This window comes from Schistocerca americana, chromosome 11, assembly GCF_021461395.2.
Source record: "Schistocerca americana isolate TAMUIC-IGC-003095 chromosome 11, iqSchAmer2.1, whole genome shotgun sequence".
Classification (NCBI taxonomy): domain Eukaryota; kingdom Metazoa; phylum Arthropoda; class Insecta; order Orthoptera; family Acrididae; genus Schistocerca; species Schistocerca americana.
Genome location: NC_060129.1, coordinates 144605859 through 144626941, shown reverse-complemented (window position 1 = coordinate 144626941; position 21083 = coordinate 144605859). Strand labels below are relative to the sequence as shown.

General features: G+C 41.3%; 1 protein-coding gene across 1 annotated transcript in view; it reads right to left on the bottom strand.

Annotated features, from left to right (window-relative positions):
* LOC124553810 (neprilysin-2-like) overlaps nucleotides 1-21083 on the bottom strand; it is a 211150-nt gene that overhangs the window by 34582 nt on the left and 155485 nt on the right. Inside the window, exons 10-11 of the mRNA XM_047127792.1 lie at nucleotides 11358-11454; nucleotides 1970-2138 (exon numbers count right to left, since the gene is read on the bottom strand). Of these exons, the coding sequence (XP_046983748.1) occupies nucleotides 1970-2138; nucleotides 11358-11454 (266 nt within the window). The remainder of the gene's footprint in view (nucleotides 1-1969; nucleotides 2139-11357; nucleotides 11455-21083) is intronic.

The following is a 21083-nucleotide window of genomic DNA, read 5'->3' as shown; positions in this document are numbered from 1 at the left end:
GTGAAGCACAGATACTTAAGGGCTACTGCTGAAGAAGACAATACGATTACAAAGGAAGCAACCATGAAATTTTTACTGACTTATTATTTGTTTTTGCCTTTACGCAATAATGACACAACTGTGGAGAGTTTTCATGGATGAAAACTTGTCAATGATTTCCATGTGGAGATTCTCATGAAGATATTGCTGAAAATGAAGGTGTGTCACATGCATCTGAAATGCGTTAAATAGGTGCTTTGTCTTAATGTGGTTGATCCTACATGTTTCCTTTCAAACTGTGTTCACAAGGCACAGTTTCCTCATAAGTACCCCCACAAATAAGGGTGCAACAGATGTCTTATCCCCACAGTAACTGTCTTCTAGTATTAACAAGACGATATTAAAAATGATGTTCTTCAGTTTTCTTCACACTTAAAGGATTTGAAGGTCAGTGTCTGGACATCAACTTATAAACTTCCTAAAGCAGTAAAATGAAATTAAAAAATAAAGTTGTCTTTGAAGATGAAAATATTTCTGAGTCCTGTTAAGTGCATAACATTTCTAGCTTATTGAAAGAGTCTCTGGCACTGCATATTTGGTGTCAGTGTCTTGTAACTGTGAAGCTGCTACAGTTCTCCTCAGTAGCAAGTTTATCAAAAAAATTTCATATTTATTAACTCATGTTAATGTGTATTAATAAATAATGAACGATAACTTTTTATGAGAAATAATTAAAAATATTTTTACTTTTAATTAATAATCCTATGAAAATACAAGTAATCAAAAGAAATGAAAATACGGCACAACAATGTGCAACATCAAATAGAAAATAAAATAGTTTTTCTGAAGATTCACAGGTGTAACCGATGAGCATAATTTTTACATTAACATAGAGACTCCTGTATGTGTACAAAATTTTCAATAAAAACATGAATTATAAATAAAAACAAATTGTTTTTATTAATAAATTGTGATACCATGTTTGTTAACTGATATTTGCATTCAATATTAAACATAGATTTCAAATGTAAAAGAAAAACTGTTACAGACGTTATTTGAACAAATGACTTCACTTTTACAACACTTGTATGCTATGCACTTAGATACCACAGATTGCCTTGTTGTTGTTGTTGTTGTGGTCTTCAGTCCTGAGACTGGTTTGATGCAGCTCTCCATGCTACCCTATCTTGTGCAAGCATCTTCATCTCCCAGTACTTACTGCAACCTACATCCTTCTGAGTATGCTTGTGTATTTATCTCTTGGTCTCCATCTACGATTTTTACCCTCCACGCTGCCCTCCAATGCTAAATTTGTGATCCCTTGATGCCTCAGAACATGTCCTACCAACTGATCCCTTCTTCTTGTCAAGTTGTGCCACAAACTCCTCTTCTCCCCAATTCTATTCAATACCTCCTCATTACTTATGTGATATACCCATCTAATCTTCAGCATTCTTCTGTAGCACCACATTTCGAAAGTGTCTATTCTCTTCTTGTCCAAACTATTTATCGTCCAGATTGCCTTAATATGTCTGAAATGTTGTGAACATATCAGAGCTCTCAAACCTTCTGATCTCGAGAGGTGATTGTTTCAAATGCTTTTGAGAATTGTGTCCTACTACTTTAGGAGACTTATGTCTGGGCACTGACTTTCCAATCCTATGTGTGTGGAAAAAATCAAAGAGGGTCACCATGTAAGTTCCCTTTTAAGTCATTTAAGTCATATTTCTCACTTACCGCTCACTTCTTGGCTGGAAAGATCTAAGAGATTGACATGACTGGGGGGGGGGGGGGGGCAACTTCTTCAGTAGATGACGAAATATGTAAACAAAAAATCATACCCATTACCGTGCCATGCAGAACCATGCAATAATTACAGCAATGAATCTTAGAAATGAGAGCTGTCCATCACTCACAATAGCTACCATTTGGATCGCCTGAAACTTGCACGTCATAGGTTCGATCAGCAGTTACGGCGCAGCATACTCACCTATAGAGTTCTCGAAGGGGTTGTAGTAGGCATTGACCAAGGCCGCATAGCCGTGGTTGATCCACTCGGTCTTGTTGACAGGCTGCCGCAATTGGCTGAAGGAGTAGTTGGTCTGGAACTTGGTCACGTTGAGCATGCTCTCCAAGTACAGGGATGGGCTGACATCTAGCTACAAGGTTACAGTCTCAAGTAATACACGTGGTGAGTTATTAGCAGAAATGTAGCTTACAAGGAAACAGGTGTATGATGCACGAGGGAAGACCATGGGACTGCCAATTGTTGGCAGTATAGGGTGGAAGAAATCTGTTTGGTCACAGCTCAGTCTGTCAAGGTTGGGTATTGGTATACAGTAGTTTCCTGACACAGTTCGAGACTACATCAAAGTAACTGATCCAAAGGTTTCCTGTAGGGTATATGGAACATGCGATGGTCGGACACTCACTCCCTAGCAACTCTATAGAAATCCCAGCATATATGTGATGGAAAGATGGTTTGGTCACAGTTTAAACTGGTAAACCCACCAGTGGGACAGTTTAGGTTTCTGGTAACAAAGGGATCAAGACTTCATATGCCCAGACAGAAGTTTAGAATTGTGTTTCCCAAACTTAAAAGTCTCTGAACTGAGCAGTTTGAACTACACTTTCCCCACAGATCGGTGCACCATATCCGTATGAGAATATACGACATTAACATTGAGGATCGAGGGTTGTGAGACAGTAATACTCGCCGACTGAACTGTCTGGTGTGTCCAGCTTGTGTCAATCACATCAGTCCTACAGTCTTTCTGCACGGCATGCACAACACTCACCTGGAGTAAGTCAGTTAGTCTATCTATCCGTTGGCATGAGTTAGCCTCTTGTTAGCACAGTAGAAAATGTCAAACGAAGTTACAAGGAGTTTCAAACGAGAAGTTTGTTAACGTGTGGCGTCCAGAGTGGTATTTTCGAAACTGGACTAGAGCAGCACATCCTTAGACCTCAAGCAGTGGCATTTTGAACGAAAAACTGGAAAAGTTGCACAGTTTGTGGTCAGTGGCACAGAGTGAGTTGTATTTATGTTTATCTCATGAGCCATGTAGGGGAACTCCAGAAAATGGAACAGCAAGCAGTGGTCTGGAAACCACACTGGCGGATTGTGTATGACACAGCTGACATTCCAGACTGATACTGAGGTGTGCAGATGGCCAACCACGATACGACGGTCGTACTCTGGGGCTCTCGAGCACCAGAATTGTCCAGCCTTGTTGTCACTGTCCTGTGACTGCAGACATTCCATTTTGCATCTAGACCAATAGTAAGATGCAAAGGGTAAGAAAAATATATGTGACAGGTAATGTCAACTCATTAAAATGCACTACTGGAGGTCCACGTTCACTAAACTGCTACTACTGTCATTGTTTTTGTTACATTTCAAATAAGTTTTGGTCGGTATGTGTCGTCCTCAGAGGACACTGCTTATTTATGAACCTGATTTCTTCCACATTCGGTTGTTATCATGTCCAAAAAAGCATATTACCGATTTACATACCGTGATGGCATTGAACAAATGGTACCTGTTATGCTCCGTTGTAATTACTGTACATTTGTATTATTTTTGGCTAAGTGACACTACGCTGAGTACTCCCAAATATGAAACTTGATGTTGGTTGGTTGGTAGACCATTATTCAAGCCAAATAATGCGGTATATGGAAACTGTGAAGGCGTGCAGCATGGGATGTACTCAACTAGCCAACACCCGCTTTGTTGTGATCATGTATTAGGTTTGTAGTCGAACACGAGGTGTAACTGAAAAATTCCTTTCTCATTTCCCATTGGCTGTCTGGGACACCCCGTTGCAAGGAAGCATTGCTTCTCCTGCACTTTCATTAGCTAGCCTTTGGGAATGGAAATGGAGAATGGACTGACTCAAAGAGAGAATGAAGGTGTACAGGGAAGATGTGCATATTGTGAGAGCATGCCGTAAATAGTATGGATGTTATCACCTTTTACTGTCTGTGATTTTTTCTCAAAGTGACTGTGGTGTGAGTACAAGTGGCACACGCTTCACAAGGACAGTTCTTGTGATAAATAAGAAGTACCATGCCATCCTCAAAGAAAATTCAAATATTCGCTGCAAACACCCAAGCGATGGAAAGATCACTTGCACTATCAGCCTGAAATGTACATGTTCACCTGCAATATCTGCTTGTAATATTTGTTTATTACAACCAGCCCACATCACCTTGTTTTCACCTGAGATGATGAATGGAAATCTAGTATGTTGCAATAATGAAACTCCATTTTGGGTACAGGATATCTGACAATTCTGATCTACAGTTGAGAGGTTTGTAAGATTGGAGAAATGATCAAAAAGTAACAGATTGTTCAGTTTATACATAGTATTTTTCAATTTTTTTTTGTCTTGATAGTACACATGCTTCTGATGTATGTTTTCATTTTCAGCTGTTTTGAATGTTTGGTTTACTGATGCCAGTCGAAAAGGTTATATATGTTTTCGAGTGCTCGGTGAGTTTTTACTTGGTAATCAGAGAGGTTGCTGATGTAAGTATAATACACTCTCTGACTTTTTGCCGCCTCAGTTCGGGGTAAAACCTCAAGCTTTCGACGATTACCTCCATTGTCTTCGTCAGGAGCAACTGACTGATTATATCGGCATATTCTTTGGCTCATGGAAAGCAATTTTTTCGGACATTTTGGGCAGAAATGCGTAGGACCAAAGTTTGTTCCAAAATTGTCGAATTTCGATCGAAACTGACATCTGGTAGACATTGCTCGAGAGCTGCTGAATATTTCGACAACGTACCAGAACGTCTAAAGAAAGTTGTAACATGTTACGAAACATTGGTGTACGGGTCCACACCAATGCCCAGTTCTTCCAATGGAAAATGGCTAAACAGCCAAGAACGAAATAGAACATCATGAGATCCTCCCTTATACGGCCAATAAGGAATACTACCAAGAAGTTACGCATCGTTTGCGGGTAGCAATCCGAAGAAACCAAGCAGAATTGTGGCCACTCGTGAAAATTGCATCACGATATAATGCTCCCACTCACACTTCAATGCTGATTCGTGAGTTTTTTGGCAAAAAACAAAACCATTATGTTGCCTCAGCCATTGAACTCTTTGGACATGACCCCATGCGGCTTCCTCCTATTCCCAAGGCTGAAGGGAACTATGATAGGACATCATTGTGCCACCACTGATGAAATAAGAACAGAATCGCTGAACACCATAAAGAAAAGTTTTTCCAAGATTGTAAAATATGCTGCCACAAGTGTATTATATCTGAGGGGGATTACTTTAAAGGGGACAAAGGTGAATTTGATGTTGACGAATAAATAAAGATTCTTAAAGAAAATAAAAATGCCCATTACTTTTGATAAGACCTCGTACAAATCAAACCGCTACGACTACAAACCCAAGTATCACAGAGTACCCCAAACGGGTAGGTGTTAAGCCTTGCTTCAGATATCTTAACCACGGACAAAAAATTCGCCACATCCATATGCCTAGTAGAGTGCAACACAATGACGTCTGTTCCTTGAAAGTGCGTTACAAGACTGTGGCCACCATTCTCATGTGGTTTACCCATCAACCCATCATAAGCTGCACATGAAATGTCGCAAAAACACCATGTGGTACAGTTCCTAACGGAGTAACAGAGATTCAGAAAAGAAACAATCATTCAAGTGTTACACAGAGTATTATTTCTCAGGCCTGTTCTTCAGGGCTTCACCAAAGTTTCCCAAGAGGCTGTGTCATTTAAGGCTGTCATCAGAGCAGGTTTAATGTGGAGTATCGCATGCATACACTGATGTTAAACTTAAGCCGAGTGATCTGAACCACATGTGCCCAATACAACCAGATAAAGTTTTGTTTACTACTAATGAGATCCTTCCAAATGACACAGTCACTTGAAATAAACGGTGTTTTTCCTTCTTACATCAGATGCTCCCAACAGTGGCTCAAGCAATACAGTTACTTAGAGAAACTGTCCTTTACATTCAGGTTCTTTTTTCTACCTTCCCAGTAGTTTTTTACTCTCTCTCTGCTACTGTTTTTATTCTTCTCTTTTCTGGAAACTCACTCTTTTTGTTTCGCTTCTGAATTTCTGTCAGTTTTGAATTTCCTCTTGACCTATGTTCATCTGTCTTAAGATTTTTTGGGTACATTTAATACAATTAGTTTTGTTCTCCTTGTTGTTGAAATATTGGAAATTCTGGTAATAACATGATTATTAGAAAGATGCACCAAATAGCTACTTATAAATACTAATCCTTATTCACGACAGACTGCCTCGGTATTTACTGTCTGTGTCAAGTAAGTCTATATTGATGTGACATCTGTATTACGCCGTTAGCAAACTGCCTTATAACTGACACTGTTTTGATACGATGGTAAACGACGAAAATATATTGAAAATAAAACTTCAGTTATGGTGTGAAAGTAGATTGACAGTTCCACTCTTACAACGCTATATGCTTACATAAAAAAATAAAACAAAATAAAAATAAACAAATAAATGCTGTAAATTCTTTTAGTTAATCAGCGGTTCTGGATCCTTTTCACATGTTCAAATTAATCGGTCCACCTTCTCCGGATTGTGTCTGAGAGTTTGGGGAACTTTTTCGAGTTCTTTGTTGCTCCTCCATTTCCTTAAGGGTGGCAATGCACTTATGGCTTTATAATTATTTTATTATATACAATTTTGGCTTTAATGAGGACTGATTTTCTTATGGCCGATGTCTTTGGAGAATGTTGATAAGCCACCTTCATCTTCTGGGAAGTCGCACTGTTTGCTGCTTTGGTCAGTCAATTGGCTTAAATGAATTATTTGTGATGTTTAAAGGTTAGAAATTTGTTAATTTTCCAAAAATAAGTTTTCAGCTATTCGGGGGCACCTATGATATTTGCAGTGCATTATATTCTGGATGCCAAGATTTACAAGCCTACTTTTTCCAAGGAGCTTTATTTGAGTGATACCCGATTCTATGCCTTCATCGCAGACTGTAAAGTAATCTGCAAAGGCAAGGCACTCGATACTGTCTTTTTTCTTATTCCTAGTTTTATTCGATGATTTGTTGCAGTATTTTGTAATGCACTTTCCCCTTCTGTAATGGTTTTCTGCAAAACAAACTTGAAGAGTGCACCAGAGAGTAAATGCCCTTTCCAGACTCTACTTCTGATTTGAAATAGCTCTGATGTTTTGTCTTCCAACAAACCTCAGTTTCCCCTTTGTTGCTTTCGCTCATTGTCAGTATGTGCAAGTTTTATTCTTGAGCTACCCATCAGTTTGGTGTTTACATTCATACAAGAGAATCATTGTAAATCTTGATCATGTAGATATATCCTTTAAACTTCAGAGCAGTGTTTCAAACTGGAAAGTATTTGTGTCTTTATGGAATCTGTAATCACGATAAATATGAAATGATACCATGGCATTGGAAGCAATATTTTATAAAGCATATGCACTCATGAGTAATTAAAAACTGATGAATAGAATGTTTATACTGAGATGCCAAAATAGCAATGTAATAGCTACTTAGTTTTAAAATGATAATCCTTAAAGATTTTAAAAGAAGTATGCACTTAAAGGAAGGATCTGTACCATGTAAGGATAAATGAGTTAAGAGACTGTTGGATCTACAATGACATATCCGAAAGAACAGATACCACATGCAATCGACAGCTGTGATACATTTTATGCAAACTGAAAGTGGAGGGGGTGGGGTGGGAGAGAGGAATGGAAAGGGAAGGGAATGGAAGAAACTGACGATGTGAACTGCATCCGGACTTCATGTGGAATTGCTGCCGACAAGCAAAAAACGTCTGCCTGCTTACTTGGCAGTCGTGGTAACCGCTGTGCCATCTGCATACAGAGCTCAACGGAGATGCACGAACTCCTGGCCATGATGGGGAACGGGTCTAGAATCTTCAGTGTGGATTTTACCTGTTTATTTATTTATTTTATATCAGAATTAAAGACCTATTACCTGATGATGTAAAACATGTTGTACGTCTTACAGTTTTCATCATTCATCCTTTTTTTCTATTTAAAAATAACAGCAATTTAAAGTTAAAATATAAATAATTTTTTTAAGGAGAATGTAAAAAAAAATTATGGGAAAGAGGAGAGATTCATTATTGGCATCACTGACTGTGACTGGTGGTGAATACCTCAGAATGGTTTCTTCAAGCTGTTGATCCTCAATCGTATCAAAAAAAAAAAAAAAATTGGACACAGACGTTCTTCAATTTTATTTAGATCAATTGGACCATGAGAACCTAAAATGCGGAAATTTCCGCTTCAAGAATCAGACCCCTAGACATGAAGAACTGAAGCCAAATGCACGAGAAAAGTAGATAAGTAAAAAGTTTATTGTAAATGTTACTCCTCTCGAATCTTATGAAAAGACTTAACCATAAAGACAGTTGCAGCAACAAAGGAAGGATGGGTAGATTACACTGTGTGTCAATAGACTGTGCTCTTCAAGGTAATTTATGATGTTTGAATACATGTTTCAAAATGGATATTAACGATATGGGCCTATAACTTGGTGGATTATTGACTTTTTTTTAATATTGGTGTGACCTGTGCTACTTTGCAATTTTTCCATACAGATTTTTCATTGAGTGAGTGGGTGTATACGATTGTTAAATATGGAACAATTCTGCAAGGCATTTGAGAGGCGTGAAAAATGTGTGGTTGCTGAAGAGAGAAAGAAGCCTTTTCAGTAGTTGCTTGGGGGGGGGGGGGAGGGGCAGCAGTCTGGACGACTGGCTGTTCTGGCCTTGTATCACCAGCCAAAATGGCCTGGTTGTGCTGGTACTGCGAACAGCTGAAAGCAAGGGGAGATTACAGCCGTAATTTTTCCCAACTCTACTGTATGGTGAAATGATGGTTGGATCCTCTAGGGTAAAATATTCTGGAGATAAAATAGTCTCCCATTCAGATATCTGGGCGAGGACTACCCAGGAGGAAGTCGTCATCACGAAAAACAGAACTGGCATTCAAGGTATCGGAGCATGGAATGTTCAGCCTCTTAGTCGGGCAGGTAGGCTAGAAAATTTGATCGAGATATTAAAGTCAGACATAGTGGAAATTACTAAAGTTTGGTGGCTGAAACAAGACTTCTGGTCAGGCGAATTCAGGGTTATCAATACAAAATCAAACAGGAGTAAGGCAGAAGTAGTTTTAATAATGAATACGAAAACAGAAATGCTGGTAAGCCACTATGAACAGCATAGTGAATGCATTATTGCAGCCAAGAGAGACACAAAGCCCTTATCCACCACAGCAGTAAAAGTTTATATGACAATGATCTCCGCAGATGAAGACGAGATTGAAGAAATGTATGATAACGTAAAACAAATTTTTCAGATAGTTAAGTGAGGCGAAAATTTCTGATGGGGGGACTAGGATTCAATAGTAGGAAACAGAAGAGTTGGAAAAATTGTTGGTGAATGTGGACTGGGGGAAAACAATGAAAGAGGAAGCCACCTGGTAGCTTTTGCACAGAGTACAATCTAATCATTGCTAAGACATGATTTAAGAATCATGAAAGAAGGTTGTATACGTGAGAGAGACCTGGATGCACTGGTAGGTTTCAGATTCATTATATACTGGTAAGAGAGAGATTTCGAAAACTGATTTTAAATTGTAAGGCAGTTCCAGGGGCCAGATGTGGGATCTGACCATAATGTACTTGTTATCAACTGTAGATTAAAACAGAAGAAATTGCAAAAAGGGTAGACAACCAATGACATGGGACCTGGATAAGTTGAAAGAACCAAGGGTTGTTGAGAGTTTCAGATGGAGCATTGGGCAATGACTGACTAGAACAAGGGAAAGGAATACAGTAAAAAATGAATGGGTAGCTTTCAGAGATGAAATAGTGAAGGTAGCAGAGGACCCAATAGGTAATGACAATCTGAAGGTAGCAGGGGTGAAGCACAGGGAGTGAAAGGCTATTTACAATTTGTACAGAAACCAGACGGCATTTATAAGAGTGGAGAGGCACGAAAGGAGAGCAGTGATTGAGAAGGGAGTGAGACAGGGTTGTAGCTTATAGTATCATTCAATCTGCACATAGAGCAAGCAGTTAGGAAAACCAAAGAAAAATTTGGAGTCCAGGGAGAAGAAATAAAAAGTTTGAGGTTTGACGATGACATCGTAATTTGGTCAAAGGCAGTGAATGACATGTAAGAGCAGTTGAACTGAATGGGCAGTGTCTTGAAAGATGGGTATAAGATGAATATCAACAAAAGGAAAACAAGGATGATGGAATGTTGCTAAATTAAGTCAGGTGTTGCTGAGGGAGTCAGATTAGGAAACGAGACACTTGAAGTGAGCTTTGCTATTTGGGCAGAAAAATAGCTGATGATGGCCAAAGTAACAGAGGATATAAAGCATAGGCTGGCGGTACGGAAGATATAACCTGTAGGCTGGCAATGACGAGAAAAGTGTTTGTGATGAAAAGAAATTTGCTAATGTCGAATATATATTTTAGTGCTAGGAAGTCTTTTTTGAAAGTATTTGTATGGAGCGTAGCCACATATGGAACTGAAACATGGATGATAAACACAGTCTTAGCTACAAGTATTTTTATTTATTATTGGACATGCTTATATTTATTTGTCCCTATCATCGTCTGTTGAACTTATTTCTGATTCATAGTTACGATTAAATCACTTCCAAGTGATTCATTATTAATATAATAAACTTCCTTCACCTGATCGCCACAATTTTTCCACTCTTCATGAGAAACAGTTCCACAATCTTCATCAGAATACGTATTTCTTCCACTACTTTGCAGTGCATGAAATTCAGCACGTTAAAAATTATCTCACGCACCTGATTTAGAAGTATTATTCATCTCCCACTTTGGAAGACACTGTAATGATAAGAGAAAGTGATGCGGGTGGCAGCGAGTGGAAGTGGTCCGAATTACGTAGACCACCGCTTAACGCCACTTCTTGCAAACAGCACTCGCCCAAGCCCAGAACCTACTTCTGTCTGTACACCACAAAGTTTTGTTCACACTGTACATGTGAGCCCACATGTGCTACTTTACAGAAGAGCCACACTGGAGATGACAAAGAGCCACGTGTGGTGCACGAGCCACAGTTTGCTGACCACTGATGTAGACTAAGAAATAGAATTATTTAAGAAAAAAATAGTTATAATTTTTTTGAATACACCTCTGAATTCTTGTTTGTTAACACCTTGCCATTGGGGTCTGAACATCTCGGGACTGTGACAGGAATCCAGATGGGTGCAATGGTCCCAAAGGACAGAGCGCAGTGGTGTGTCAGTTTGGCTCTGGCTACTAGGATCCCTGTCAGGAGCAACGCAGGTGTTTGCAAATGCATCTGCCACGGCTCACCTTCTCGTAGAACTTGTCGAGCTCGGTGTCGTCCAGCAGCTCCTCAGGGTACGCGACGTGGCCGACCACGGACTGGACTTTCTCGAGCGCCTTCTTCCTGCACATCAGATCACGCCACACCGCATCGCACGCTGTTGGGGTCTGCTAAGGTCTTCGTGGGGGTACTTGACATCAGCAATGAATGAGCAAAACACTTCAGAACGAGAGTGAGAAGATGGATCTAAAATCTAAACGCCTTCATCCAAACACATGCTCAGCAATCCAGCATTCAGCGCACAGCAGAGGGTACCTTGTACTATGCTACGAGGGCAGTTCAATAAGTAGTGCAACACATTTTTTTTCTGAAACAGGGGTTGTTTTATTCAGCATTGAAATACACCAGGTTATTCCCCAATCTTTTAGCTACACAACACTATTTTTCAACGTAATCTCCATTCAATGCTACGGCCTTACGCCACCTTGAAATGAGGGCCTGTATGCCTGCACGGTACCATTCCACTGGTCGATGTCGGAGCGAACGTCGTACTGCATCAATAACTTTTTCGTCATCCGCGTAGTGCCTCCCACGGATTGCGTCCTTCATTGGGCCAAACATATGGAAATCCGACGGTGCGAGATCGGGGCTGTAGGGTGCATGAGGAAGAACAGTCCACTGAAGTTTTGTGAGCTCCTCTCGGGTTCGAAGACTTGTGTGAGGTCTTGCGTTGTCATGAAGAAGGAGGAGTTCGTTCAGATTTTTGTGCCTACGAACACGCTGAAGTCGTTTCTTCAATTTCTGAAGAGTAGCACAATACACTTCAGAGTTGATCGTTTGACCGTGGGGAAGGACATCGAACAGAATAACCCCTTCAGCGTCCCAGAAGACTGTAACCATGACTTTACCGGCTGAGGGTATGGCTTTAAACTTTTTCTTGGTAGGGGAGTGGGTGTGGCGCCACTCCACTGATTGCCGTTTTGTTTCAGGTTCGAAGTGATGAACCCACGTTTCATCGCCTGTAACAATCTTTGACAAGAAATTGTCACCCTCAGCCACATGATGAGCAAGCAATTCCGCACAGATGGTTCTCCTTTGCTCTTTATGGTGTTCGGTTAGACAACGAGGGACCCAGCGGGAACAAACCTTTGAATATCCCAACTGGTGAACAATTGTGACAACACTACCAACAGAGATGTCAAGTTGAGCACTGAGTTGTTTGATGGTGATCCGTCGATCATCTCGAACGAGTGTGTTCGCACGCTCCGCCATTGCAGGAGTCACAGCTGTGCACGGCCGGCCCGCACGCGGGAGATCAGACAGTCTTGCTTGACCTTGCGGCGATGATGACACACGCTTTGCCCAACGACTCACCGTGCTTTTGTCCACTGCCAGATCACCGTAGACATTCTGCAAGCGCCTATGAATATCTGAGATGCCCTGGTTTTCCGCCAAAAGAAACTCGATCACTGCCCGTTGTTTGCAACGCACATCCGTTACAGACGCCATTTTAACAGCTCCGTACAGCGCTGGCACCTGTCGGAAGTCAATGAAACTATACGAGACGAAGCGGGAATGTTTGAAAATATTCCACAAGAAATTTCCGGTTTTTTCAACCAAAATTGGCCGAGAAAAAAAATGTGTTGCATTACTTATTGAACTGCCCTCGTATTTATTTATGTTTCCTATTTCACTACCGAACACAGCAAGGAAGAAACGACTGTCTACACACTTCTGTACAAGCCTCAATTTCTCTTATGTCTTCTTCGCGGTTCTGACACCAGAAGTATGTCGGCTGCAGGAGGAGCGTTCTGGAGTCTGTCGAAAGTCAGCCTTGTCTACAGTTTCTCAATAGACGCAAATGATTTAGTGACATTAGCTGCAAGTGGGCACTGATTTAAATCAGTGGGGATAGTTGAAAATTTGTGCCGGTCAGGATTAGAGCCCGGGTCTCCTGCTTACCAGACAGGCGGACTGACCGCTGCGACATCTGGATACAGTGGTCGCCACACCTGCAGGGACTACCCTAGCACACCTCCCATCAGACCCAAGTTCTCAACTTGTCCATGCATTACAGATGTAGTCCACCTTGCGCATTATCCTCACTACTCGCGTCATCTCGCCCAATCACGTTCGAACCCGGTACGCACCTGCACTGAAGGGATTACTGACTGTCTCGGCTTAACTATACAGGGTGTTACAAAAAGGTACAGACAAACTTTCAGGAAACATTCCTCACACACAAATAAAGAAAAGATGTTAGGTGGACATGCGTCCGGAAACGCTTAATTTCCATGTTAGAGCTCATTTTAGTTTCGTCCACCTATGCTCAATGGAGCACGTTATCATGATTTCATACGGAATACTCTACCTGTGCTGCTAGAACATGTGCCTTTACAAGTACGACACAACATGTGGTTCATGCACGATGGAGCTCCTGCAAATTTCAGTCGAAGTGTTCGTACGCTCCTCAACAGCAGATTCGGTGACCGACGGATTGGTAGAGGCGGACCAATTCCGTGGCCTCCACGCTCTCCTGACCTCAACCCTCTTGACTTTCATTTATGGGGGCATTTGAAAGCCCTTGTCTACGCAACCCCGGTACCAAATGTAGAGACTCTTCGTGCTCGTATTGTGGACGGCTGTGATACAATACGCCATTCTCCAGGGCTGCATCAGCGCATCAGGGATTCCGTGCGACGGAGGGTGGATGCATGTATCCTCTCCAACGGAGGACATTTTGAACATTTCCTGTAACAAAATATTTGAAGTCACGCTGGTACGTTCTGTTGCTTTGTGTTTCCATTCCAGATTAATGTGATTTGAAGAGAAGTAATAAAATGAGCTCTAACATGGAAAGTAAGTGTTTCCGGACACATAACATTTTCTTTCTTTGTGTGTGAGGAATGTTTCCTGGTCCAGCTCGTGGTCGTGCGGTAGCGTTCTCGCTTCTCGCGTCCTGGGCCCGGGTTCCCGGGTTCGATTCCCGGTGGGGTCACGGATTTTCTCTGCCTCGTGATGAGTGGGTGTTGTGTGCTGTCCTTAGGTTAGTTAGGTTTAAGTAGTTCTAAGTTCTAGGGGACTGATGACCATAGATGTTAAGTCCCATGGTGTTCAGAGCCATTTGAATGTTTCCTGAAAGTTTGGCCGTACCTTTTTGTAACACCCTGTATGTGTGGTATGACTCTTCAGGTTTTGGCAGTGCAAAGACTGTTCCATTAAGGTTCGGGCGTGCAGCCGCAAGAATTCTCCTTCTTCTTCTCATATTTCGGCTGTTTAACGTTCAGCCACCTTCAGAGTGAGCCGCCAGACTGTCGCTCCAGTGCTCGATTCGTCTATTTATACTCGTGTACCGCACAACTGCGCGTGCGGCCACAGATGCAAATGCGCCAGAGACGTTGGTCGGCGGCAGAGATGTGCACAATGTGCGAGTTACATCTATGACTCTGCAGTCGATCTGTGTTGGCATGTCAATATATCATTGTGAGCTGCACTGTGACGACGTATTTTTGAGTTTATTACAGCAAGTGCCGGATTCCATGATTTATCAAGGTTGAAACGACTATCTCCATTAATTAAATTCGTCATCAACTGAATTTCAATTGCCTCCTTCACTATCGAGCCCCCAAAAGATGATGTAGTTGTCAAAATTTCAACGTTGTCATACAACATACTGGGACCAGTGTCAATACGGTGCTCTGCCACTGCCGACTTGTTAGGGTGTAAAAGTCGTGTGTACCCCTGGTGCTCTGTATATCTTTCTTGGACAGTACAAGTTGTTTGTCCGATCTAAGAAAGACCACATTCACAGGGAATTTTGTAAACTCCAGATTTTCGGTGCAGCGAGTCATCTTTGATGGAGCCCACGAGTGCAACTGTCTTGGGTGGAGGATGAAACATCACTCTGTGTCTACTGAGAATCCATCCTATTTTTGATGAGAGGCTACCCACATATGGCAGGAAGGCCATCGATTTAAAGGTTTCTTTGTCTGCTTCTGCTTTCTATGTGACCTCTCTCGGTTTCATTTTCAGTGCCTTCTGTATTTGCTGTGGGGAGTATCAATTGTCTTCAAACACTCTTTGTAAGTGGGAAAGTTCATCTTGCAGACTGCTTTCGTCAGAAATACTATGCGCCCTGTGGGTCAAAGTTCGGAGAACTCTCATCGTCTGGGCAGGATGGTGGCAGCTATTTGCACGTAAATACAAATCCTTGTGGGTCGGCTTACACTTCATGTCCCAAAGTGCCATCCTCTCTGCACTGAACCAGAACATTCAAGAATGGAAAGCACCCCTCCTTTTCAGTTCCCATTGTGAACTTTCTTAAGAAGTCTTGCACGTTATCTTCACCATGGGTACAAACTACAAAGGTATCATCAACATATCTCCAGAATACCGTGGGTTTCAAGTCAGCAGATTCAAGCGCCTTCTCCTCGAAGTCCTCCATAAATATATATATGTGTCTTCAGACACGTCCAAAAGAATGGACGCCACTTATATTTCCTTCACAGATTTCCATTGGAGTTTCAATAGTTTTACACCCAATCCAATCTAAACTACCACTAACAAATCTAGTAACACTCCTTCGAATTACTTCCACATCTCCCTTTAATACGATCTGGTGGGGATCCCAAACGGTTGAGAAGTACTCAAGACAGGGTCGCATTAGTTTTCTGTATGTGGTAAAAGGAAATGAGCGTATGTCACTGTTGGGTGGGAGGCCCCCTATTCAGGGAAGTTCGGCCGCCGGGTGTGAGTCTGATTTCATTCGACACCGCACTGGGCAGTTTACGCGCCGGTGATGAGGATGAAATGATTGGGAGGACAACACAACAGCCAGTCCCCAAGCGGAGGGAATCTCTGACCCGGCCGGGATTCGAACCCGGGCCCACTTGCATGGGAGGCGAGCACATTACCACCCAACTAAGCAGGCAGACTCTGTATGCGGTATTCTTCGCATGTGAATTGTATTCTTCGTAGATGAGCTACACTCTCCTAGAATTCCCTCAAAAATTCGATGATTAGTGTTTTAGGGCGCACAACGGCGAGGTTATCAGCGCCCGTCAAAAATTCGAAGTCAACCGTTTGCCTTGCGTGCAACTGACCGCAAGTACTCGTTCCATTTCCAGCACCTTGACAACATTATGCCTATAGTCTGATTAAAATTACTTGGTAGTTGACACTTCACGCATTGCAGCCAGTTCCCTACAACCAGAGCATTCAGCGTTATGCACGACCCGTTCGCCATTGTCAGACTGTCACAACATTTACAGTACGATAGTGCAGGGCCTGTTTTATTCGGAATTACGATGCAATGCTTCACTGAACACGCACACGTGCTCGAAGGAACAGGCACCGTAGTGACTACAACTATTATGAATTAATTGAAATGTATTCGCAGTTGGGAGTATGGACAACCGTCAGCTGCATAATGGAATGACGATAATGAAAATCTGAACAGGACGGGACTCAAACCCGGATTTCCTGTTTCTCAGAAGCAGTCGCCTTAATATTAGGCCATCTGAGCACGACTCACGGCCAGTCTAAACCTTCCACACGTCATGAACCGTGTGTCTACAGCCTGTAGTCGTACATCCATTACATACCAGGTGATCAAAAAGTCAGTATAAATTTGAAAACTTAATAAACCACGGAATAATGTAGATAGAGAGGTACATATTGACACACATGCTTGGAATGACATGGGGTTTTATTAGAACAAAAAAAAAGTATTGCTAGATGCGTGAAAGATCTGTTGCGCGCGTCGTTTGATGATGATCGTGTGCTCAGCCGCCACTTTCGTCATGCTTGGCCTCCCAGGTCCCCAGACCTCAGTCCGTGCGATTATTGGCTTTGCGGCTACCTGAAGCCGCAAGTGTATCGTGATCGACCGACATCTCTAGGTATGCTGAAAGACAACATCCGACGCCAATGCCTCACTGTAACTCCGGACATGCTTTACAGTGCTGTTCACAACATTATTCCTCGACTACAGCTATTGTTGAGGAATGATGGTGGACATCTTGAGCGTTTCCTGTAAAGAACATCATCTTTGCTTTGTCTTACTTTGTTATGCTAATTATTGCTCTTCTGATCAGATGAAGCGCCATCTGTCGGACTTTTTTTTGAACTTTTGAATTTTTTGGTTCTAATAAAACCCCATGTCATTCCAGGCATGTGTGTAAATTTGTACCTCTCTTTATACATTATTCCATGATTTATTCAGTTTTCAAATTTATACTGACTTTTTGATCACTGTACTCGGGAGACATTTTACTTCAAAGTCGCTTGCCTGGTGTCAGCAGATAGATACGATACTGCAGTGCCCATGTTATTCCGGATTACAATACAATGTTCCTTTGGACATATGTTCATGTCTGGGTGTGGACCTTTTATTTTGTGTTTCATACTACATGATAACCAGACTAAAAATACAGACTATGATGATAATGATGTACACACATTTCATACACATCATTAACCAAACATTACTGGCGCCTTCCTCAAGACTCAATTGACCTGGAACATATACGGTATTTATGATCGCAAGGATTGCCTTACTACAGATAAGTTTCGTACGACACTGAGTGACGCCAAAGTTTTGATGGCTGCGTTTCATAGTTACGACTCAGTCACCACGGGTATAAATTTAACAGAGTAACCCAGTGTACTGCCATAGCACAGTGGTTAGTGTATTAGGATTGCATGTAGATGGCCACAGAATCGAACCTCATCAAATTTATTTTTTGTTATTCTATGTATCTAGTTCCGTGAGCCCAAATTGAGGAGCGAACCTCTGCGGTCATATGATGTGTCAGTACATTAAATTACAATAGCAACATAATGACTGATGAAACAAAATGTTTATAGCTGTTGATATACTTTCCGGGATGTGAGGTCGTGGTCCAAGAACTTTTCTGCTCCTTACGTTTCGACCAGGACTGCGCTGGACTTCCTCAGAGGCGCTGCTCCGCTGAGTCTTGCCGACTGACTGGTCGGGTGTCTGAGAGCGACTTATATATTGTGACAAAGGGGGGCGTGGTTCAGGTGACACGTGATGATCAGTGATAATCCATAGCAAAGATAAGGTTGACTATCGATTACCACCTTGTCAAAGATAAAAACTGTTAGCAATTTTGTAGAACCACTGTTCATATATCGCGAAGTTTCATAGCCTCCTCTTTCCTATTAAAATTATCGTGATGTTTATAAATTTCGATAGCTTCTCTATATAGCCGTGGATAGTAATTTAACGTTGTAGATAAAACTTCGGTATCCCTTTCTCACAATATATAAGTCGCTCTCAGACACCCGACCAGCCAGTCGGCAAGACTCAGTGGAGCAGCGCCTCTGAGGAAGTCCAGCGCAGTCCTGGACGAAACGTAAGGAGCAGAAAAGTTCTTGGACCACGACCTCACATCCCGGCAAGTATATCAACAGCCATGTCACCCGGTCGTGAAAGCCTTCATTCTACAAAATGTTTATAAATTTTAAAAAGATGACAAGCTATAAGTTTATATAAACACTGTTAACAATGTAACACAGGAATTAACACACTGCAGTGAATTTTTTAAAAAATTTCTGGATATAAAGACCTTGATTATTATTTTTATTGAATTAATTCATTTGAATGCAATTTTTTAAGATTTCTAACAATTTACCACATCATTTCCGCCATTGTATTGTCTCTTTTACTTGCTCTTATTTTTCTTCCTGTTACTCTTTTTTCGTTTGTAACCGGCCTGTGTCTCCTACAATCTACAACCAAGCGCCAACCAGGACTGGTAGCGTGGCAGCTCGTGTAGCCACTGTGAAGACAGTTTAGGTAACCAATGACAGCGAGAAATTACAGTCTGCTTTTAGCACTGGAACTGAAATTTTTCTGTCTTCAGTTTGCTTGCAGAGGTCAGCTTTAATCACCGTGAACGAAGCAATAGAGATTTTAATTCTGCCGCTGGTTGTTGACAGCTGTTTTCACAGATACATAGCATATCACGAGGTTGTGGATAGGTTAGGACACGAGTTTCAGTTCAGGGCTACAAAGCCCATCATCTGCCGCAGCTCAGTCATCGGTCACAAAGTCAGCTGTGGACACAGCACCTCGCATCTCTGTCGTAACCTCACAGCGGCTGCTTCTAGCATTGCTCTGCATTGCGCATCAACAGCATCTACAAAATGCCCCACCCCGTCTGTGTGTCACCTATAATAACCGAGCGGTAGCCGACAGCCGATGCGGCAACAATGTTATGGCAAGTGGAGACGTCAGTTATCAAGTAATTGTAATTGGAATATAGATACTTAAAACACCACACCACTAATAATGTATCTGACCATTACATGATTGTCTTTCCCACCCCCTGCATCAACTTACGTTTCTCCACAGTTATAGCAAATTGTCATTTATTAGACCAAATAGGAAGCTATTCACTGGTTGCTTTGGAATTTTGACACAAAGTTGCATTCTAATATGGGCATGTTTTTAGGTATGTAATTTTTAATATATGTATACTTTTTAGTGTGTGTGTGTGTAGTTTCAGGTAACCAATGATAGGTATAGGGAGAAATTACAGTTTCCTTTCAGTGCTCAAACTGAATTTATTGCTAGCAATGTTTGACTATTGTATCTTTCTTACGTATATATTTATATATTAAAAAGTATGGGTGTATATGTTTATTACAATAATGAGTAAAAACTCAATGTATATTACACACATATATATTCAGTGTTTGTGTGCAATATACAAGGTACAAGGGGAAAACATTCTTATCAAAAATCTCAAAATGTACCTTACTGATTTACTTCTAGTTTTTACTCATTACTTTAATAAATGTTTGGATACATACTTTTTAATGTATAATTATATATATTAGGGGTTCCCAACAAAATTTTCTCGAGGACCCAATCATCGAGCATGATTGGTACCTTGTCATATAACAGTATCAATTACCTAAAAAAGCTAAATTCTTTTTCTACGTTTTCTATTTTTGGTACTTAGAAAAAACATTGACATATTCATCATTTGAAAAATATTGAGCTTAAAACTTTTTCAATTTAGCCATCATTGTTATTGTTAAATTTTTGATTATTGCTCAAAATCTTTGTCTGCAAATCTGGGTGTTTAGTATAACAAACTCCTTACAAAAAATAGAGTGTGCTAGTGTCAGTTGGCTCTAGGAAGACACTACACGCAGGAGTTAGCGTTCGCTAAAGCTCTGCTCATGCAGGAAGTGGACGAAACAAAAAATCTCTTATCATACGAAATATATTTAATAAATGAAAAGCCCCAGTTTGCTTTTGTTCTACAATATTGTAGAACAAAAGCAAACTGGGGCTTTTCATTTATTATAATGTAGTTCTACCAAGAACTGACGGAAGATTCTGTTAATATGAAAATATGTTTAATATATTTTTTATTCTAATAGCATCTTGCGGACCCCTCTGGAATAGCTTGCAGACCCCTGGTGGTCTGCGGACCACTTGTTGGGAACCACTGATATATATAATAGATAGAATAGTGAAACATTGCTAGCAAACAGGCAAATTGTGTTGAGGCATAAGATGATTTCGTGAACATTATTGCTTTATGTTTAGAATAGTACTACAGAAACGGGAAGGAGGAGATGGACGCAAAGAGAGGGGGGTGTTCATGGACAGAGTCAGGGCACAGGAGGAAGAACAGGAGGAGAAGGAGGGGAAGGGGTAGGGGGAGGGGGAGGGGGAGGGGAAGGTGCTGCCCCAGTATGTCAGTAGCAGA